At 40.7% G+C, this 21,149-nt stretch overlaps 1 protein-coding gene across 10 annotated transcripts in view; it reads left to right on the plus strand.

Moving 5' to 3' along the window:
• LOC120568419 (microtubule cross-linking factor 1) overlaps nucleotides 1-21,149 on the plus strand; it is an 88,658-nt gene that overhangs the window by 45,834 nt on the left and 21,675 nt on the right. For 9 of the 10 annotated variants that reach the window (XR_005640725.1, XR_005640724.1, XM_039815937.1 and 6 more), the window contains exons 5-10: nucleotides 3,502-3,561; nucleotides 4,108-5,490; nucleotides 11,087-11,233; nucleotides 14,407-14,508; nucleotides 15,213-15,437; nucleotides 19,459-19,629. Coding sequence is in view for 8 of the 10 variants with exons in the window: in XM_039815937.1 (XP_039671871.1) it covers nucleotides 3,502-3,561; nucleotides 4,108-5,490; nucleotides 11,087-11,233; nucleotides 14,407-14,508; nucleotides 15,213-15,437; nucleotides 19,459-19,629 (2,088 nt within the window). In the remaining 2 variants the exon portion in view is untranslated. The remainder of the gene's footprint in view (nucleotides 1-3,501; nucleotides 3,562-4,107; nucleotides 5,491-11,086; nucleotides 11,234-14,406; nucleotides 14,509-15,212; nucleotides 15,438-19,458; nucleotides 19,630-21,149) is intronic. The other variant, XM_039815935.1, reaches the window with a different exon arrangement.

Consider the following 21,149-nt stretch of genomic DNA (forward strand, 5'->3'; position numbering starts at 1 on the left):
ATGTGACCTCGCTTGGTGAAATGCTAATCTTATTGATCGTCTACACTGTGATTAGGTTTGTGGTGTATGAACTCTTGTGTGCATTTACATTATTTCCCAGTAGCATTACTGATAAGTTCTAGCAGCTTGCTTTCAACCACTGGTAAAGTAGTAACTTGTCCAAAGTTTTTTAAGTTTAGCTATAGCTGATCCGTAAGTTCATTAGGAGAGAACAGATATGGTTGACATTCAAACGTTTTAAGTCCTGAAAATACTGACAATACAAGTTCAACTATATCAGTGTGCTTCTGTCATTTTTAAAAGTATCAGCCACATTATAGCTCATGACTCAATGACATTTTGACTTGAATACAGCATGAATACAGCATCAGTCAGTCACTGAAATAGACTTCTCTCATTAACATGCCCCACTTGAAGGTACTTTTAATACAGGGTTATAGCTTTCAGTAAAAAGCTCACAGCATGCAACTATAGTTTGTCTAAGTCCATGAACATGTTCTGTTATTATATATTATTTGAAATGCAGTGAATGAATTAAAAGGTCAGACTGAGGTTAACTCAATTGCTTTTTTTAGGTAATTGGCTCTGACAAACTATTTGATCAGTGTTCTTTTGCTCTCTGATCACACAGTTGTTTCTCCAAGCCTCAAATTGACTTCTTTGTAGAGTAAACAGGGATCCCTGGTTGTGGCGGGCTGGAATCTTTGCACAAGATGCTGTCTAATCTGCTGTCTCCCAAGAGAGATTAGCTCTGTCACCAGGGCTGGGAATTAAACCACGACTGGTGTTGGAGATAGTGACACAGACATAAAGCTGAGACTGGTCGGGGGGGGACTGTAACCATGAATTACAGTCTGTCATCATCAAATAAAAACAATTATAGTCTTGTAGTGGATTCCCAGGGCTGAAAAAGGTTATATGAACCAATCTGTGCATTAGTGGAATTTGCCATGAGGTGTGTCATATCGCTCTCAGTCATTTTGACGTGTAACTATTCGGGACGCCCTGGACATTTTAACTTGCGAGTTAAATATGGGATTAAACACATCTGTTTACTTTCTTTTGAAGGGAAAACCAGACAGTGTAACTGTGTGAATGTGACAGTTCGTCGTAAATGAAAATAATTTGTTCTCAATCGGCTTACCTGGATAAATAAAGATTAAATAAATTAAAAAAATTTAAACAAAATTGGCACAAAAAAACTATCAACCTTACTGCATTAGGATCTGCCTTTGATTAAGTATGGATCAGACACAGAAACTTCAAAGGAGTTTGGGCAAAACAGAAGGCATGAATCTCTTTCTGTAACTATGACTGCCCACACTATGGTTATGTTCATGTTTGGTTTCTAAGTGGGCGCTCCCTTCCTGTCGAAGAGCCAGCGACTGAGACAAGGTCCGTTCCTGCTCCGGGCAAAACAGGTCCCCCCTCACACTTTCCATCCGTCTGGCCATGAATGATTCACACTGTCCTATTGGTCTATTTTGGCTGGCAACTGATCTTGTACAGTGAAGAGTTTGCTTTATACAAAGTAAAAATTTAAAAGAGAAGAAGACCATTGTATCCTTAAACAGCAGCAGCTGAAACACTGATGAGTTATATTCTGTTCACTGACTGAGGTCATTCATCCTTCAAAAGTCACGATCTTACGAGGAAGATCAGCAACATTTCCATGACAGTTTAAACATGACACAAACCTGAATTGAATGCTGTCACATTAACAGATCAGCAAGTAGGATGTTTTTATGCATAGTGTGCAAACCAATCACAATGTTATCAAAATCATAGGGCCTTTTTGAAGTTCAGTATTATTTAAGGGATTCTCTGGGTTTTGCCAATCATTTTAGAGCTGAGTTTAAAAATCAGTTCTGTTCCGTTTGGTCATAACAAGCAAAGAAATTAAAGTTCACATACTTTAAATGAGAGAAATATAAAACGTTATCAATATTCTCTGATCTACTTCAAGGGAGAATTTTTTTCTGCCAATAACAATTTTGATAATTATTAGTTTTTAAGGTCATTTATTAACCAAAAGGCCAATTTTCACTGTTTACAAATATATTATGTTTAAACAATGTTTATAAATAATATCAATATTTAGACTGTTGGTCGGACAAAAAGACATTTAAATATGTCACCTTTAGGCTCTTGTAAAGTTTGACACAGTTTTCACTTTTTTTTTTTTACACATTTTATACTATAGACAAGACAATTAATCAAAATTATTATATAAAAAATTATGTTCGCTGTAGCCTAGGCGAAACGATCACAAAGCATTTGTAGAGTACATTACAATTTAATTGTGACCCTGAGATTGGATATTACTATCAAGTTATGCCTTCTAGAAAGGAGCCCAGCTTAACTGATCACCAGAACCTTTAAATAACTCTGCCAGGGCAGCAGTCTGAACCTGGAAAAAATGTTTCACACTTGAAAGCTCTGCACTCTGCATTTATAGAGGGGAATTATTTCTCTCCCTCACTTTCCTCCTCTCTTCTGACTCCTTTCATTTCTCTCATCTTGACTCTGTCTCTGTCAGAGCTGCAGCCGATGGTGAAAGGAAGTGCACAGACTTGATAAAAAATGATTGATTTTATTAGTCTCTCTAAGACTAAGCTGGTGTGCAGAGGACCCTGTTTTATCCGGGCTTTGCGTGCGATGCCTAGTATTAGCTACAGGACAGATTTCCCCACTGGACAGACAGATGCTTCCCCCCCTCTGAGCGTTGTCGAAGCGCCATGTGTCACTGAACCTGAGCCGGGATAAGACGTCTGTCATACTGAGCTCTGAAGAGGATCTAAAGCACCCTGGTGCATCATACATATATAAAAAGGCACAACAGAATATTCTCATCATTTGTACTCTGACGTTTTTCTGGACTTGATGCTGAGGGTTTTACTTTACATCATGCAAATCATACAAAGTGTCCGATCTGTCTGCCCCTCCACTCCCTCACAGTAAGACTAACATTGTAACCAGATGTTGGCCTTTGATACAGGCTATTACCATTACTACGTGCATAAGTCAATCAGTTATTATGTCATATGAGCTGCAATTTGCCTTAGAGTAAATACTTCGTCATTAGACTTAGCTTTGACCTGATGATGGAAATGTTATGTAATTTATCCATGTAGATTAATGTTCTTCTGTACTTTTGCAGAGTCTGCTTCACATTAGGCAAGTCGGCGTACATGTTAGCAAACATATTTTTTCCACTGCATTTATGTTGTGCGGTACCATCATTACTATGATTGTTAGTTATTGCGCATGTCTGTATAAACACTGGCATTGTGATCTATCGAAATATCAATAGCATCTTAAAACTGCAGAGATCCTTACTATTGAATTCACAAAGCCTCTTGTATTGCTTTTATCAGTGTGCTGTGTGTTAGTTTATGTTATTTTCTGTTTCCCTTGAAGCACCACTGAATGTTGGAAGAATATTTTATAACGGTGTATATGATTATATGTTTTACATCTTTCTTCCTTGTTCTTTTACAGACTGTACTGAGGAGACGAGGTAGCAGGGAAACATTTAAAGACAAGAAGTCCATGACTCAGGTAAATCAATTCTAAAAATATTATTCTGTCCCTTTCCTTTAAATTCAAAATTCTAACAAATGAAATGCCATAGGCATTAAACGATAAGCTTGGTGATCTATATTTTTCTTATTGTCAACAAATCCCATGTAAAGACCAAAACCAACAATGAATTGATCCAACTAACAAGTATTGCCTGTATAGCCAAACCTCTACAATACTGTATATATATCTTAGTTCTCTGTGCCATAGAGTGCCACTGTTAGTCCAAAAACTATTAAAAACACATCAGTGAGCCACACTGTTGCACTGGGTGACATGTACCTTCATTACCATGAACACATTTACAGTTTATTTTCAGTCAGTGCCACACACACCGTCCTGCTGCAGTAATTACTCATTACTCAGAGCACCAAATGTGAATTACTCCACTGCTGTTAATGGTCCCCACTAAATGCACTATATGTTTGCTAAAAACTACAGTGTTGACAATAACAAAAGTTTAAGATATCATCACTTTTATCCTTTAAAGTTTTTAAAGATTCCTCTTTCCTATCACACTGCTAGGATGACAGTGCAGACCTCAGGTGTCAGCTTCAGTTTGCCAAGGAGGAGTCCAGCCTGATGAGAAAAAAGATGGCGAAGCTGGGCCGGGAGAAGGACGAACTAGAGCAAGAGCTGCAAAAGTACAAGTCAGTTTACGGGGACGTGGACAGTCCCCTTCCCCTCGCCGAGTGCTCTGGTGGTGGTCCTCACACCACTCGAGAGGCTGAGCTACGATTACGGCTCAAGCTGGTGGAGGAGGAGGCCAACATCCTGGGCAGAAAGATTGTGGAGCTGGAAGTGGAGAACCGCAGCCTACGGGCAGAAAACGAAGACATTCGCTGTCAGTATGAAAGAGACTGCTTTGGGCGGGAACCCTTCTCCAGCATGCCCTCATCGCCATACGGTGGTGATGCGCTGGATTCAGCAAGTGAGCTTCGTCGCCATTTGCAATTTGTGGAGGAGGAGGCTGAGCTGTTGCGCCGCTCCATCTCAGAGATTGAAGACCACAACAGGCAGCTGACATCTGAACTCAATCGTTTCAAGTTCGGCCCCTGCAGCAGCTCTGTTGGCGAGGAGGGTAGTGAGGGAGGATTATTTAAACCTGGGAATGGGGGGAATGGTAATGGCTCCAGTAGCGGGGTGATGATGGAGGAGCTTAAATCAGCCAGGATGCAGATCAATGAGCTGAGTGGAAAGGTGATGAAGCTGCAGTACGAGAACCGAGTCCTCATGTCCAACGTCCAGCGTTGCGACCTGGCTGCACACCTGGGCCTCCGCACCGGCAGCCCTCGAGACAGCGACGCAGAGAGTGATGCAGGCCGGCGAGAAGCCGCTGAAGAAGAGGAGGCAGGGCAACTTCTTCTCCTCCACCCAAAGAGAGAGGGCCCTATTGGTGGCGAGAGTGACTCTGAAGACCTGTTTGAGAAAACGGCAACCACCTCAGGGTTCGGAAGCATCAAACCCTCAGACGGCAGTGAGCTCAGCGCCACTGAACTGGCCAACCGCAGGAGGGAAGAACGGGAGTCGTTCACAAACGTGAAACGCGAGGCGGAAAGGCTCGGGAAGACGGTGGACCGTCTGATCACGGACACCGACAGTTTGATCTTTGAGGGCAGGCTGCTGGTGACGACAGGAGAGAGCCTGGAAGGAGATGCAGCGTCTGGATCCAAACCAGACACCCAGGTCCTAGACACCATCAACACTCGCATGAAGGCTTTCAGCACTGAGCTACACATCTTCATGGAGAAGCTGGACCATGTAGGGGAGGGGCTGAGAGAAAGGACAGACGATCTGTCACCTATGCCAAACCTCACAGAGTCAAGCAGTTTCCTGTCAACAGTCACCTCCATGTCCCGTGACTCCCCCATTGGCACTTTTGGAAGAGACCTGGTGACGGACTTCCAGGTAAGTTCAAAGGATAGACTTCTTTTGTTCTTTTCTACTGTTATAAAGATGACATGTCTCAGTACATGTAGATGTTTTCTTTCTGTGGCTGCTTGGTTCTTTTGCAAAAAAAGAGAAATATCAATAATAAGGTAGAAAGCCTGTCAGCCAGAATGGTAGTTAACCATGATGGGGAAAATCTATATTTAGGATTTTCTGACGACCATTGCAAACAAGATTAAAATAAAAAAAATGTAAAATCTTACTGAAGAACATTTATTAGCATCCAACTTCAAAAGTATCCCACCTGGTTGTCCAGACGACATCATGTTGCAAGTAAGAAAGTTTGTTTGTAAATGTGAGAATTAATTTAGGTTGGATTTAAATGGCCCCAAGTATGCCGTCATTAGTCGACAATTTAAGGCCAAAATAAAATAAATTGGATCCTAAGTCAGCACTGTGTGCAAAAACTCAGCTCTAATTAAAAACAGTTGCAGCACCGTACATCCTTAGCAGAACACATACTAACCACAGCCATGCCTGTCAATGTGAATCTTATTAAGTTGTAGGCAAACATAGCTTTTAGGGGAGATTCAGATTCTTTCAAGTTTATCTTAATACAATATTGACATGCCCGTATGTATGTTGAGATAGTTAAAGGTTTCTGTAATAATTTATCATCTTCATATTGGCAGTAGTGCGACTCCACTGTAAGAAATAGGGGAGAAAATCCAGTCTTCGTTGCATGCAAAAAATGTATGAAGTGTGCCGATTTTACTCAACAAAGTATGTCTACAAGTGTGAGTACTACTGCATATGTGAAAAAAGCAAAAAACAATCTGGGGGCGTGAAGTTAGAAAGAAGTGAGCTCACCAGACATCTGTACAGTAGCTCCTCATAGAGGCTCAAGGCTACGTTATCCGCCATACTAGCATAACACACCTGAATCTCCAACCAAACTCATGTTGAGTTGCTTTATGGGTAATGTAGGCACCAGGTTTTGACGTGGAATAAGAAACGTGCAATAAAAAAAAAACAATATCTCTGGTTCTGCTGCATTGATTTGAGACTGCAAGTCTGGCAATGTTACAGCAGTGCACACTGTACAACTGTAATACTAAATCGGTGAAGAACTGTAATACTAACTCGGTGAAGAACTCTTTCAAGTCAGCCAAAGCTAATAAGGCTTTAGTAGTCTGAGTTGGCCAAATAAAGTGGGAAGTTCTTATTTATTTATTTTTTTTAACAGAATTTGTAGTTTGTGTTTCCCTGGACAGTGTTTCCTTTCTGAGAGGTCTGACGTAATTTGGCTAACTCAGACTGCTGAAGCCTCACATTAACCTCGGCTTGACTTAAAAATGCATTTTTGCACAGAGCGAGGACTGGGGATTTTGTCCGCCGTTTACTACAGTGGAGTAACGCTACAACAGGTGGGGAGTTGTCACTTGTCAAATGGTAACACAGGTGTCCTAAGGCGAGCTTAGGGAAGACAGAAACCTCCCACGGAGGAAAGGGGCAAATGCTTGCTTGATCTGGATTTTCAATGAGAATACAGACCCTGAAATCAAGGTCTCTTGATCCTTCTAATCTTTTGGATTATAAGCAGGAGGTGTCACAAGAGTTACAACAGGGATAGCTGGCTTGTGCGATGCCACTTTTTGATCCTTCAGTGTTGGCTTTTCCCATAATTGTGAAGCAGAATTCACTCAGCGTTGGATTGGTCACCCACCTACTGTATAGAAAAAGTGAGCTGAGATTAGACCATCATGAAACAGGTTAGATAGACTTGAAAAATAGAGAAGGGTCTTTCTGCAGTCTCACAAACTACATGACACGCCCGCTTCACTACACAACCCCCCCCTTAAACCTAACCAGATCGTTTTGGCGCCTAAACCTAACCAAACTGCGACAACTGCAATAGTTTCGAGGGCGTGTCATTTAGTAGGTGTGTCCTGTAGTACTGTGCACACCCAGATAGACCTACTTGGAAAAATCCGAATGTGTTATTTAAAGCCTCAAGAGGAGGAAACATTGAGAGACTCTTGAGACCCTCAGATGTCCAGTGCCTGAACAGGGTGACGTAGCAGGACCCCCGCTCCGACATGAGCCACCCAGCTCTACCACACTGGCACCAGCGCCACCCCTCCCCTGACCCACTGCCACCATTATCGCTTCCTGCTGCTGCCACATTCACATCTGCATCTCCATGCACATCCTCATAGTCAGCAGCCCTGCCTGCCTTCTTCTCCCTGCACTCACTGTCTGTAGCTGCCAGGGCCAAGGGAGGGTGCTTGAGAGGGTGCTTGGTATGAATGGAGTAAGTACTAAAGGAGTTATAGCAGCTTCTTCCATTGACTCGATTCAGAGCTTTTCCTGACATGGTGAACTGTTGCATGATGACACCATGCCAGCATGTGTGTGACTCATAACGACACACAAATGGTGTAGCTATTATATTTGCACTACATATCATTACACACACACACACACACACACAAACACACACACACACAAGTGGAATTGGTTACTCCATGGTGTTGCCAAGGAGACGAGCCATAAAAATGTGTGCACTGTCTAAAATAACCTCTGTTGAAAAATGTCTGCATGGTGCTGTGTGAGTTGCCTCTGGAAGAACCTCGCTGGCTGGCATCCTGCTTTCTGTTCTTGTGTTATTGCAGCTTAGTGTAAGTCAACATGTCAACATACTGTGTACTCTTCCAAGGCAGGTTCTCAGTGCTGCATGATCAGGCAGACATCGTGTGTGTGTGTGTGTGTGTGTGTGTGTGTGTGTGTGTGTGTGTGTGTGTGTGTGTGTGTGTGTGTGTGTGTGTGTGTGTGTGTGTGTGTGTGTGTGTGTGTGTGTGTGTGTGTGTGTGTGTGTGTGTGTGTGTGTGTGTGTGTGTGTGTGTGTGTGTTTTCTGATCAGACAGACTGTCATATGGAATAAAACAAACCGCTCTTCAAACATTTCTCACTTCAAGAACCCAATCTGCTTTGTAGAGATAATAGAGTGAAGCTGCCTCCATACTCATTCTATCCAATGACTTGTTTCTGCTTTGCTCCTCTGCCTGTAGGACTCGCTGGTTAGTCTGGGTGAAGCTGGGTGGTTTAGTCAAAGCTAACCACCGTACTAACACCTCACGCCTGTTCAAAGTAATAAGGCCTTCGTCCATTGAAAATTGTTGAAGATGATCAAAGTTGTAGAGCAGTGGAGTTTTAAATGTAATACATTACAGAGCAACAATAGTCACTGCAGCAGCAAAGAGTAAGGTGTGTATATATAGTCCATTTAAAAAAAGTTAAAGGAACACGCCAACTTATTGGGACTTAAGCTTATTCACCATATCTCCCAGAGTTAGGTAAGTCCATACGTACCCTTCTCATCTCCGTGCGTGTCATAACTCTGTCTGACGCACCCACCGCTAGCCTAGCTTAGCATAGATCATGGAGGTAACCGGCTCCATCTAGCCTACTGCTCCCAATAAGTAACAAAATAACGCCAACATTTTCAAGGCGAAGCACTGCTACTTCTGCTACTTGGGCAGAGTGATTTGCTCACAGCACCTGAGAAGCCCCTTGGTGAGGAGCAGAGAGTTTGCCTGGAGTTTGCTCAGAGTTGGAGTAATAATCACTCCACCCAAGTAGCAGTGCTTCGCCTTCTGAGAATATAGTTCCCAGTTTGTATATGGTTAGAAGATGGTTGTGTCTCATGTGACCTTGTTATTTGTACATGCTGTGACTATACAACAACATGTAAACAGGAACATGTTGGCGTTATTTTGTCACTTATTGGGAGCAGTAGGCTAGATGGAACCGGTTACCTCGAGAATCTGTGCTAAGCTAGGCTAGCGGTGGGTGCGTCAGACAGAGTTACGACACGCACAGAGATGAGAAGAGTGGACTTGTCTAACTCTGGGGGATACGGTGAATAAGCTAAAGTCCCAATAAGTTGCCGTGTTCCTTTTTAAGATATGCACACAAGCGCATTCACCAGAGGAAAAACATTTAGATGTTTTCTCACAATTATTACCTCAGAGTCCCATAATTTTACTACATTTGTCTCATAATAACAAGAGCCGTATGTCGTAATTACAAGATCTTGATCTCATAATTATCTTGTAAATTGATGGAAATGTTTTCTTGTAAGTATGACTTTCGTATCTCATAATTATAAGATGTGGATCTTGAGATAATTAGTATTAAGTATCCCGCAAACTGTTGATCGCTTAAATGATGTTTCAGTACCGTTGAGTAATTTTTGGATCTTGTAATTATGAGATCTTTACAAGACGATTATGAGATGAAAGTATGAGTATGACATGTAATAATCATTTCTATATCTTATTACCATTGTTTTGTAATTATCTTGTTAAGTGTTGGAAATGTTTTCTGGTAATTATGACTTCCGTAGTTGTGACAAAACTCATTCAATATTTACAAGATGATGATCGTGAAGAAATAAAAGAATCGTTCACACTAATTACAATTTTTTTTAAATTTGCAATTATCTTGTAAAGTGTAAAGAAATGATTTCTTGCAATTTTGACTTATTTTCTTACCGAACAGTTGTACTCACTTTATTTTTTATCATTATGCTCATTATAATAACAACATTTTGATTTAAAGGTGCGGCTCTTGTAATAATGAGATTGTTACGAGATAATTATGAGAAAAAATGTTATAAATAAAAAAAAAACAGTTTCAAGTTATGGAATTCATAAATATGAGAATATGTCTGCTATTGATTTCCATTAGTGAATCCTACACACTTATGCAGATACCTATTTGGCACAATAGCATAAAGTTCCTGCTAGCTAGGAAGAATCCTCACTTGCAGAACTAAAATGTGGGCATTGCTACAAAAAGGGCGCAACCAGCATTGCAGTCTTAAAGCTCAACTAAAGCCTAGAATGTCTCCAGTGTATTTTAAATGCTGTAATTTCTGAAAACAATGTGCATCATGTAGGCTTAAGATGCAACTTTCCCTGGCTAACTGCTTCTACAACATACACGGCTCTGCACACAGGCATATGTTGGAAAACTTTAGCGTGCTAGCTCTCGCTTTGCAGTTTTCCGTGGTATCTCTCAGCTGTTGGTTTGGACTCATGTATCCCTCATTGCATGCGCTTCATAACAAGTGTTTTGCATTCTTTTCCCCCCCGATTCCCTCTCTTTGCTCCTCTTTGTGTTCCCGCCAGATGTTTCAGCCCATGATTTTGTTCATCCTCAGTCTCGTTCTCTTCTCATCTCTCTCATACGGCGTCATCTTTAAGTTGGTCTTTCTCTTTGCGCTTTTCTTCGTACTCTAGTCCGTTTGTTCTTCTCCACACCTTGTAGTCTGTTAGTTAACCCGCGTTATATTTTTTTACCCATTTTCTGTTTTATTTTTGTTTTGTTTTTCCTCGCCCGCTTTCTTTCCTCGTCCCCTCAACCCTTTGTTGTCTTCTGTCTGTTTTGTCCACAATCCACCTCACACATCTCCCCTAATACCACCACCACTACCTGCACCCCTGTATTCTGCTCCTGTCACCCATCTTCCTAACCCCTTACACCCACCGTCCACACCCCTCACCCCCCTATCCTCCCCTTCCCCTTCCCCACCCCACGTCACTCACAGTCCGGTCAGAGGGATGAGCTGGAGTGGCGTCTAGGACAGGAGCGAGGCGTGGAGCCCCAGAGCCAGAGCCAGGGTGGGGGCCAGGCCCAGAGCAGGGGAGCCACAGGACTCACTAGGTACCACAGGCCCCTGGCTTTAAGAGCAGAGGTCAGTGCCTCCCTCCTCTATCTCCCTTTCACCTGTGGGGCCGAGCTGACACTGGCTCAACCATGAGCACACAGGCCTTCTGTCGAGCTGGACTCTATTTTTCAATCATTTAAATTGATTCAAAGACAAATCTGGTTTGGTTTTTTCTCTCTGGTCTTTCTTTCTCACGATGAACTGTTGTGAAAGACAGCTCTGCCTGCGCCTGTAGATGCACCAAAAGCATGTCATTTTTAATTTAATAAATGTTTTTTATAGAGAGGCAAAAATATGAATAAAAATAATCTATAGTCATGCTTTTGCAAAATGTATTTTGGAGGTTGTCACATCATGGTCACTTCTTAAATGAAATGCAGTGATGCAGAATGAGGGTCATTATACTGAAAAAGACATTTAGGGCACTTCTGGGGTTTGTTTTTGGAGTGTCTGTCGGGCTGAGAAGCAGTGCACCATGGTAAGAAAGACCTCACTTGCCCTACAGCGATAACATTTACAGGTACATGTCAATTCTGAGGAGTTTGACTTCACAGTTTATTACTGGAAACAAAAAAAAACTGAAAAAAGTTTTGTTTTAAATCTCTGATTACTTCACAAAATATGACACGCTTATCTACTGTACTTCCATATATATCTATTTAAAGTCAATTCTGAAGATGCTGTTCGTGCCATAAGGAGCCTTCCCCCATCTCAACCAAAGTATATAAAGTGTCTCTGAGCACTACTGTATATACTCTAAATTTGTCTGATCATGAATTACAGAGGATAAAATTTTGGGATTTGTTTTGGGGGTTGTGATCTAATGGCCTCTCAGTCCAGCATGTCTAGTGACGCTCCAGCCACAGTCACTTTTTTGATGCTGAGCACGATTTCACTCCATTCACTCACTCTACTTTCACAATAAATGTCCCCTCTTACAGCCACTGATCTTTATTTATTTATGTTTTTACATTTTCGTATTGCTTTGTTATTCATTCCATGTGCCCCTGGACATTTTATGATTGAGTTTGAAGAAACAACTCAAACATTGATCGCATAGTACTACAGAGTAGTACTGAAATTGTAGGGCATTTATTGCACCAAATGTTTCAATTGTATGTTGTGTTCTTTGATAAATGTATCTGCTGGTGGACAGTTTGTTGCCCTCTAAAACAGTGTGAGACAGCAGTCATGCACAGCTACAGTATATCGACTTGTAAAGCATATGTATGCACTCAGTGTATCACGGCTGAGTCTGCACTCTGCAGTGATGCCCTCTAGCACCGGTTCATTACTACCGGCTGCACCGTCATTACTCGACTCAGCAGATTAAACGTATGTAAAAGTGCAGTTTACACAGAAGTGTCAATAATACACTTTAAACACAAAATCAAAGAGTGCAATCAAAGAGGCGAGCGGTAACGTTGCTGTAGCACACATCAGATCAGATCCGTTAAATCCTTCAGTGACTCGGCTGTTTTATAAACCGGCTATGTAATCGCTGGACACTGTAACTCACAATCACTGCCTCATGCTTGTGTTCATAGAGAAATTGCCCACTGTTATGTAATGCAGAGCACTGGCAGCAGTGATGTGACATTACTATTACAGTTACAGTTATAGCACATCCATGTGGATTTCTTTTTGTTCCTGTGATTTCTGCTGCAGTGTAATCTGTGAGGTAAAATAAATGATTGGGAAAGCGGCTCAGATATGGCAGGATTAGCACTGCGCTGTAGGCCTGTGTGATTTGCATTCGACATTGGGCTGACAGGGAGGTGATCCAGGGTCAGTACACACTGAACAGCTCAACTTACTGTTGGAAGTATAGTGAACGCTTGCACGCAGGACAGAAGAAAGAAATCGCATTTAAAAAAAAGTCTGTCAGAAGTCTGCACTTTGAGTTTTTTTTAGGAGGACAGACATGGATGTGATGTAAACGAGTTTAAGAATCATTACATTCAAAACCATAAACATAAGCATTTCATTTCCCTACGAGCATTTTTTCACCTGTAGTAAAACAAATCAAACTTCATGCATTCAGTTCCGATTGTGATTGCTGTATACGGAAAATAAGATTTTGTAATATATTTTAGTGCATTTTTAGAAATAATACCTGTCACAAGACAACTAATAACGTTTTAGTAATGTTTTATTTTGGTGATAGAAACCATGATATACAGTAGATGAAGCAGCAGTGTCCTGCAGCTCTTTACATTCACTGTCTGGAATTGTACCTCGTACGATTTCATGTGACAAATAAAATTCATTGATTGATGAATATACAGTAGGTTATTTATATAGTGACAGTATCATTTTGCCCATCACAGTTTCTAGTCACAATTCTATTAAGCCTAAAGTAAATGTTTCATCATTAAAAAAAAAGGCCGCCAGTGATTTAGAAATAGTTTTGGGGAATACATTTGCTTTCATGCCGACTCTCATACAGTAAATATGAAGTTGCAGTTGGTTAGCTAAGCTTAGCATTAAAACTGGAAACCGGGGGAAACAGCCTGGTTCTGTCTGAATGTAACAAAATCTCCTCTAAAGCTCACTTGTTTGTTTAATCTACACAAATATCAAAGTGAAAAAAGACAGATTGCAGTTTATGTGCCAAACGATTTCTTTGCAAGGAGCAGTGACTTCCTGATGTCTCTACTGGTTGCCCGCCAAATCCAGGAAGTCATTTGTATTCTTCAGTTTTTAAAGGTGCTGGTAGGCAGATTTGTGTTACTTTTGGACAGAGCCAGGCTAGCTGTTCTCCCACATTTCGAGCCTTTATGCTAAGCTAAGCTAACCTGCTGCTGGCTGTAGCTCTATATTTAGTGGAGAGACATGAGAGTGCTATCGATCTTCAAAATGTTTTTAAGATTATTACACTTTCGTTTGAGGTTTGATCAAAAAGCTTTGAAGTTGCTGGATGAAGAAATATTTATGCCAGATTGAAATGGGCAGCATTAAATTATAATCATTTCGTTGCAGACGTTGCAGAAGAAGGTATAATGTGTTTCCACTTGTGTGAAGGTCAGGTTTTTCAGTCCCGCTCAGTGAATTTTTGTTTTGCAGTGGAAATTGAACAAATATAATCAAGGCGTAATCATCTCATACACAAATCCTTGTGATTTTGTTGATCAAAAAACTGGACTTATCAATATGTGATGTAATTTATCCAAAGTAACTGTGTGCTGTTGTGGGTTCAGCTCCGGGACACGTCTGCTTCTGACATCCAGTTTCGTCTGGATCATGAACGAAGGCTGAGAGCTGCGATGGAGGAACGGGAGGCTTTTGTTTCTCTGCCTCAGGTACAATAACGCAGTTAGTCGCCATGTTTGAATGCCTTTTAGATTATGAACATGAGCACAAGAACCCTGGTATCACACTTCACTTGTTCTGCTGTCTTTGCTGAAGTTTAAACATAATTTTAATTAAGTCTCACCACTGGAAAGGAAAAAAAGTTTTGCTTTAATATCAATATCTTTTTTTTTTTAGACTTAGATTGATGTTACACTCTGTTCAGTGTGTCGCATGCAATTTCAACTACAGTACAAACTACTTAAAGTAAAAATGATTTAAAATATAAACTTTTTGCCATTTTAAGCACACAAAATCATACAGCATCATGTAGTGCTGAAACAATTACTCATTTTTTAAAATCAGAAATGCCATAAATTCTCTGGTTCTTACTTCTTAAATGTAAATATTTTCTGAGGTTTTTTTAATATGCTGAAATTAAATATCTTGGGGTTTTGTACAGTTGGTCGGACAATTTTTTGGACCAAAAATTATCATAAAATATATTTATTATTTAAATGACTGGTAAAGTCCCTCTCAAACCAATAGACCTGCTGTAATATTGAGAGAGGACATATATCTAAATGTATGGATTAAAATGACTGGATACATTACTCACATGTCACTTACTTAATTAACAATTAAATGTGACAGTTTTGAACTAAACTTTTTACTGACTTTGTGAATCACATCTTTCCCCTGGTCCCATCTGCAGCAGGAAGATGAGCGTCTGCGTTTGGAGGCCCAGCGGGGAGGTCTGGAGCTGCAGGGACTTCAGACTCATGAGGTGCCCTGGCCTCAGGAGAGAGCCATGCTGCAACAAGAGGTCCGCCTCTTCCGACGCAACACCATCTTCTTCTACATGAAGCTCAGGTGGATTCTCATGCACTGGAGGCTCGGCCGCAAGGACGACCCTGGAGAGGAGAGGGTGCACCCGGAGGTGAGTCAGAGGTTTGACAAGATATGCATGCGTGTAACATGAAGACAACAAGTAAGATAATATCCAAGCTGGCGGTAATAGAGTTAAAGCCCTTTGGTGGGAAATAAAACCTCTTAGTGGAGTCACTTAGAATGATCTGAAGATCACGGTGGGAAGACGGTGGGCTGTTCATTGGTCAGTGGGAAAGAGGGAATAACAAGAAAGATGATGGCTTTAAATAAACTGGCCAATGGACCATTTTCACAGCAGACATTTTGACTTGTCGTAGTAGGAAAAGCTGAAATTGATAACCTTAACGATGGATCAATTCCATCAAGTGTCCCAGTAAGCTATTTCACTGAGTCAGCATGCACAATACCAGGGCCTCTCCTAAGTGGAATGCAGCCATCATTAATGGTTTGGAATACACCTGTGCTTTTCCTACTATGACATGTCAACATGTCTGCCGTGAAAAAGGTCTATCAACTTTCTGTCTGTGTTGTTTTAAGAAACGCAGCCAGATATGATGACGTCAGAATTTGTGAATGAGAAGAGCTCTGATAGTTTGGTAAAGCAGATATGATGGAGAGAATGAGAGGGAAGAAATTGCCAAAGCTTCATTTGAATTTGAGTTGTTGCAGCTGATTCTGGCAAGTTGACACTCTTTTTCTTAATCCACATTGACATACAGTGCCTTGCGAAAGTATTCGGCCCCCTTGAACTTTTCGACCTTTTGCCACATTTCAGGCCTCAAACATAAAGATATAAAACTGTAATTTTTTGTGAAGAATCAACAACAAGTGGGACACAATCATGAAGTGGAACGAAATTTATTGGATATTTCAAACCTTTTAAACAAATAAAAACTGAAGTAAGGGTGCAAAATTATTCAGCCCCCTTAAGTTAATACTTTGTAGCGCCACCTTTTGCTGAGATTACAGCTGTAAGTCGCTTGGGGTATGTCTCTATCAGTTTTGCACATTGAGAGACTGACATTTTTGCCCATTCCTCCTTGCAAAACAGCTCGAGCTCAGTGAGGTTGGATGGAGAGCGTTTGTGAACAGCAGTTTTCAGTTCTTTCCACAGATTCTCGATTGGATTCAGGTCTGGACTTTGACTTGGCCATTCTAACACCTGGATATGTTTATTTGTGAACCATTCCATTGTAGATTTTGCTTTATGTTTTGGATCATTGTCTTGTTGGAAGACAAATCTCTCCGTCCCAGTCTCAGGTCTTTTGCAGACTCCATCAGGTTTTCTTCCAGAATGGTCCTGTATTTGGCTCCATCCATCTTCCCATCAATTTTAACCATCTTCCCTGTCCCTGCTGAAGAAAAGCAGGCCCAAACCATGATGCTGCCACCACCATGTTTGACAGTGGGGATGGTGTGTTCAGGGTGATGAGCTGTGTTGCTTTTACGCCAAACAATAGCGTTTTGCATTGTTGCCAAAAGTTCGATTTTGGTTTCATCTGACCACAGCACCTTCTTCCACATGTTTGGTGTGTCTCCCAGGTGGCTTTTGGCAAACTTTAAACGACACTTTTATGGATATCTTTAAGAAATGGCTTTCTTCTTGCCACTCTTCCATAAAGGCCAGATTTGTGCAGTATACGACTGATTGTTGTCCTATGGACAGAGTCTCCCACCTCAGCTGTAGATCTCTGCAGTTCATCCAGAGTGATCATGGGCCTCTTGGCTGCATCTCTGATCAGTCTTCTCCTTGTATGAGCTGAAAGTTTAGAGGGACGGCCGGGTCTTCGTAGATTTGTAGTGGTCTGATACTCCTTCCATTTCAATATTATCGCTTGCACAGTGCTCCTTGGGATGTTTAAAGCTTGGGAAATCTTTTGTATCCAAATCCGGCTTTAAACTTCTCCACAACAGTATCTCGGCCCTGCCTGGTGTGTTCCTTGTTCTTCATGATGCTCTGCGCTTTACACGGACCTCTGAGACTATCACAGAGCAGGTGCATTTATACGGAGACTTGATTACACACAGCTGGATTCTATTTATCATCATTAGTCATTTAGGTCAACATTGGATCATTCAGAGATCCTCACTGAACTTCTGGAGAGAGTTTGCTGCACTGAAAGTAAAGGGGCTGAATAATTTTGCACGCCCACTTTTTCAGTTTTTTATTTGTTAAAAAAGTTTGAAATAGCCAATGAATTTCGTTCCACTTCATAATTGGGACCCACTTGTTGTTGATTCTTCACAAAAAATTACAGTTTTATATCTTTATGTTTGAGGCCTGAAATGTGGCAAAAGGTCGAAACGTTCAAGGGGGCCGAATACTTTCGCAAGGCACTGTATATGCATATTTAGGATTGATCAAAAGTATTGTGATGTTAGAATATGTCAGTAAAATAAGCTGAGATAAAATAAGATAAACCTTTATTGATTCCCAACGGGGAAATTTGGTTGTATAGTCGTACAGTATAGGTAGTATAGTCCATGGTTCCATTGGATACGTTGTGTCAAATGTCAGAGTACAGTAGTCCCGAGTACATGGGTGAAATATAATTAAAGTTATTGCTCTTAAAATCAAAAATGTTGCAAATACAGTACATGGTGCAGAACAATCCTAAATCCAGGAAGCAATAAAGCATATCAGGTTGTGGTTTGAATCGGTGTTTAGGAATGAGATGTTAAAACTGGCAAGCAGGACTGATTAATAGTCTGGTTAATGGGTTGCCAGGCTGATTGAGCGACTCCATTTGTTGTTCAGCTTGTTGGTTCAGTGGTCGATGCTTCACTTTTTCTTGTTATCTTCTTGTGTTTCCAGTTGATTAAACTGGCTAGCACTGTGAAGGTTTTTGCCTTGAATTGTCTGTTGACTGAGGCACTACCCACCCAGTTCCACCTGTTCATACCAAACTACTTGTGTTGTTGTCCTAATAATAATAATAATAATAATAATAATAATAATAATACATTTTATTTATATAGCGCTTTACATGGTACTCAAAGACACTTTACAGTAAAACCAGCACATACACATAATCCGTTTGCTTTGTTGTGAAATATTACTTACTTTTTTCTTTTATCTTGGCTTTTGCACTTTTTATGTAATTCTGTAATACTTTGTTTCAAATGAATTTATTTCTCTCGATTTTCATCAGCTTATTCATGATAATGTTGTCGTGAAACCTAATTTGCGCCTACAGATGGTGCAGCAGCGAGGAGCCCACGTGTACCTTGCGGGATGGTTACCACCCGCCCTTGACATGTCATTGAATCCCAGTGGAACGTTTTCTCAAGTTTATTTTTAAATCCCTTAATCACATTACAGTTTCAAAGCACTTCACAGTGCTCACATTTAGAAAAGAAAGTCAAATAAAACGATGGCTCTCAGTTTTATAAACTAGGTAAAAATGAGAAAGAATGGCCCAGTTCCAATGTCCTTCTATGGACTCACAGTTTGTCGCTGGTTCCTGATTAGTCTGCAATTGTCCCGCTGTGTAATAGTCCATCTTGACTTTAAAAAAAAAAATATATACAATATATATCAGTTCTTAGATGACATAAAAACTTACACAAATAAAATAAAAGGGTAAAATGCTGAAATGGTCAAAAAAAGAGCATCCAACCAGCATTAAATAACATCTAAACACAAAATAAATAAAATCAGCCAAAGAATGCAGGTGATCCAACTTTTCCCATAATTCCCATCTCTGCTGCCCATAACCTTGTCAAATATGTGTGGCTTACCAGTATCTCTTTAAAAATAAATAGAATGTAACTTACCATTATTTATTTAGTATCCAATTACAAAAACAATCATTTTTGCTTAACCGTGGGTTCCTTTATTCCAAAGAAACCAAAACTAAATAGATGTGTGACTGTACACTTGTATGAATGTGAATGTGACAGGTTGAGTGTGTGTGTTAGCCCTGTCATGGACTAGCAAAAGACTGGAGACTCATCCAGGGTGTTTTTCTGCCTTCTGCCCATTGCATGCTGGGAAAGGCTCAGGGACTGTGAGCCTGAAAACAGAATGTGTTGGTGCAGAAAACATGAGTGCGTATCATCTGTTCCAGTTTGAGAAGTTGGAGGGCATCCCAGAGCTGGGAGTGATAATGGAGCAGGCGGAGGGGGAGTCGGATCAAGACGACAGACTGTGTTTACCTCAAACTCCTGGGGACGTCCCCGACCCGGGGCCCATCATCCCCCTGATGTCACCTGATCGACACCTGCGGCATCAAAGACAGGTACTCACACACTTACAACTCTGAATTTTATTAAGACAAATTTTGGAAAAACTGTAACTCCAGTGACTCCACTTTCTATTTTTAGATTTTTAACCTAAACTGAACAGCATTATTTAACATTAGTAAAGTTTTTGGTTCATGAGCCATGTTGTGATCTAGAAGCTTTCCAACAGATAAATTCATATTAACCTTAGCCTATGGTGAAAAATAGAATACAGCTACAGCGGAGATGGTACAGACTGAGGACATTCCCCCAAAATGTCATACAAATCTATTATTACATTTTTAAATATCTGGCTAATCCAGTGACCCTGGATATGTGGGGCCCCTGGGATAAATATTAGATCAGCATGAGCATTAGTCCATGCCAGAATTCTAATTACACTTCCTTCTTTACAGTCCTACAGGACCCTATCTCGCACCCGGTGCAGCCCAACGCAAAGCCCAACTCAAGTGTCTTTGCTATTTTAAGACCGTCCAGTTTAAATAGCAAATGCACCTGCGCCCATCTTTCCACCCATGGGCGTGCTGGTCTTACAGGGAGGGTTGTTCAGGTTAATTCTTGGCGTATTGCTATCTTGAGGCAGCGGGAAGTGATTGCGCCATTGACCAACAAAAACCTGGTCTAAAGTCAATAGCGCAGCATTTCGTTGTTATTTCAAGAGCGAATTAGTATAATACGACTTGGCTCATGCACAGCGCGCCCACACTATGCTTGTTACACACACAGGGAAGCGCAGCAGCACACAAACATGCAAAAGATTACACATACAAATATTACAGTGCAAATCCGCCATCATAATAGCAATGTGCCAAGATACAAACGTGCCTTGCTTTTAAAGGGATTGGGAGATGACACTCTGATTGGTTTATGGCATGTTACGACCAAAACACACCTATGAATTAATGAAGACACTAAGTACAAACCTTTTGAACCATGCGCCCGGCGCACAGACGCTTTTTTCCATCGTCAAACTAGCAAAAGTGGTAATTCGACACACCCTAAACGCACCCGCGCCATGCTCTTCAAACCGTGCGCTTAGATCTTTAAAATAGGGCCCTAGTCTTTGGCTGATTAGGATTTGACCGAATTAGTAAATTGCAACTCCAGTGACAGTCTATTTTTAGTTTTTAAATTTTTAATTATGGAGGGTGGAGTCTCAGGCATCCCAGGCTCATGATAGATTTCATATTCATTTAATTTTTTTTTATATTTTTCTCTAGCAGCAATGTCATGGCACAATGTTCAAGATTTATTATTAAGCTTTATTGTCATTTCAAAGTACAGGATTGAACAGTTTATTTAACCCCTCTATACTACACAAATAGAAAATGTATAAATAAGAAAAAATATATAGAAAAATCAATAGGTAAAATACAATAGAAACACTTCAGTAATACTAGTAGCAAAGAAGAATACTATACTATTTACAAAAAATAAATTATACAGTTGCAAATATACACATATAAATACACACACATAAACAATATAACTGTAAAGTTGTAGTGCAAAGAAATGA

The sequence above is a fragment of the Perca fluviatilis genome, chromosome 11 (genome assembly GCF_010015445.1).
Source record: "Perca fluviatilis chromosome 11, GENO_Pfluv_1.0, whole genome shotgun sequence".
In the NCBI taxonomy this organism is placed as follows: domain Eukaryota; kingdom Metazoa; phylum Chordata; class Actinopteri; order Perciformes; family Percidae; genus Perca; species Perca fluviatilis.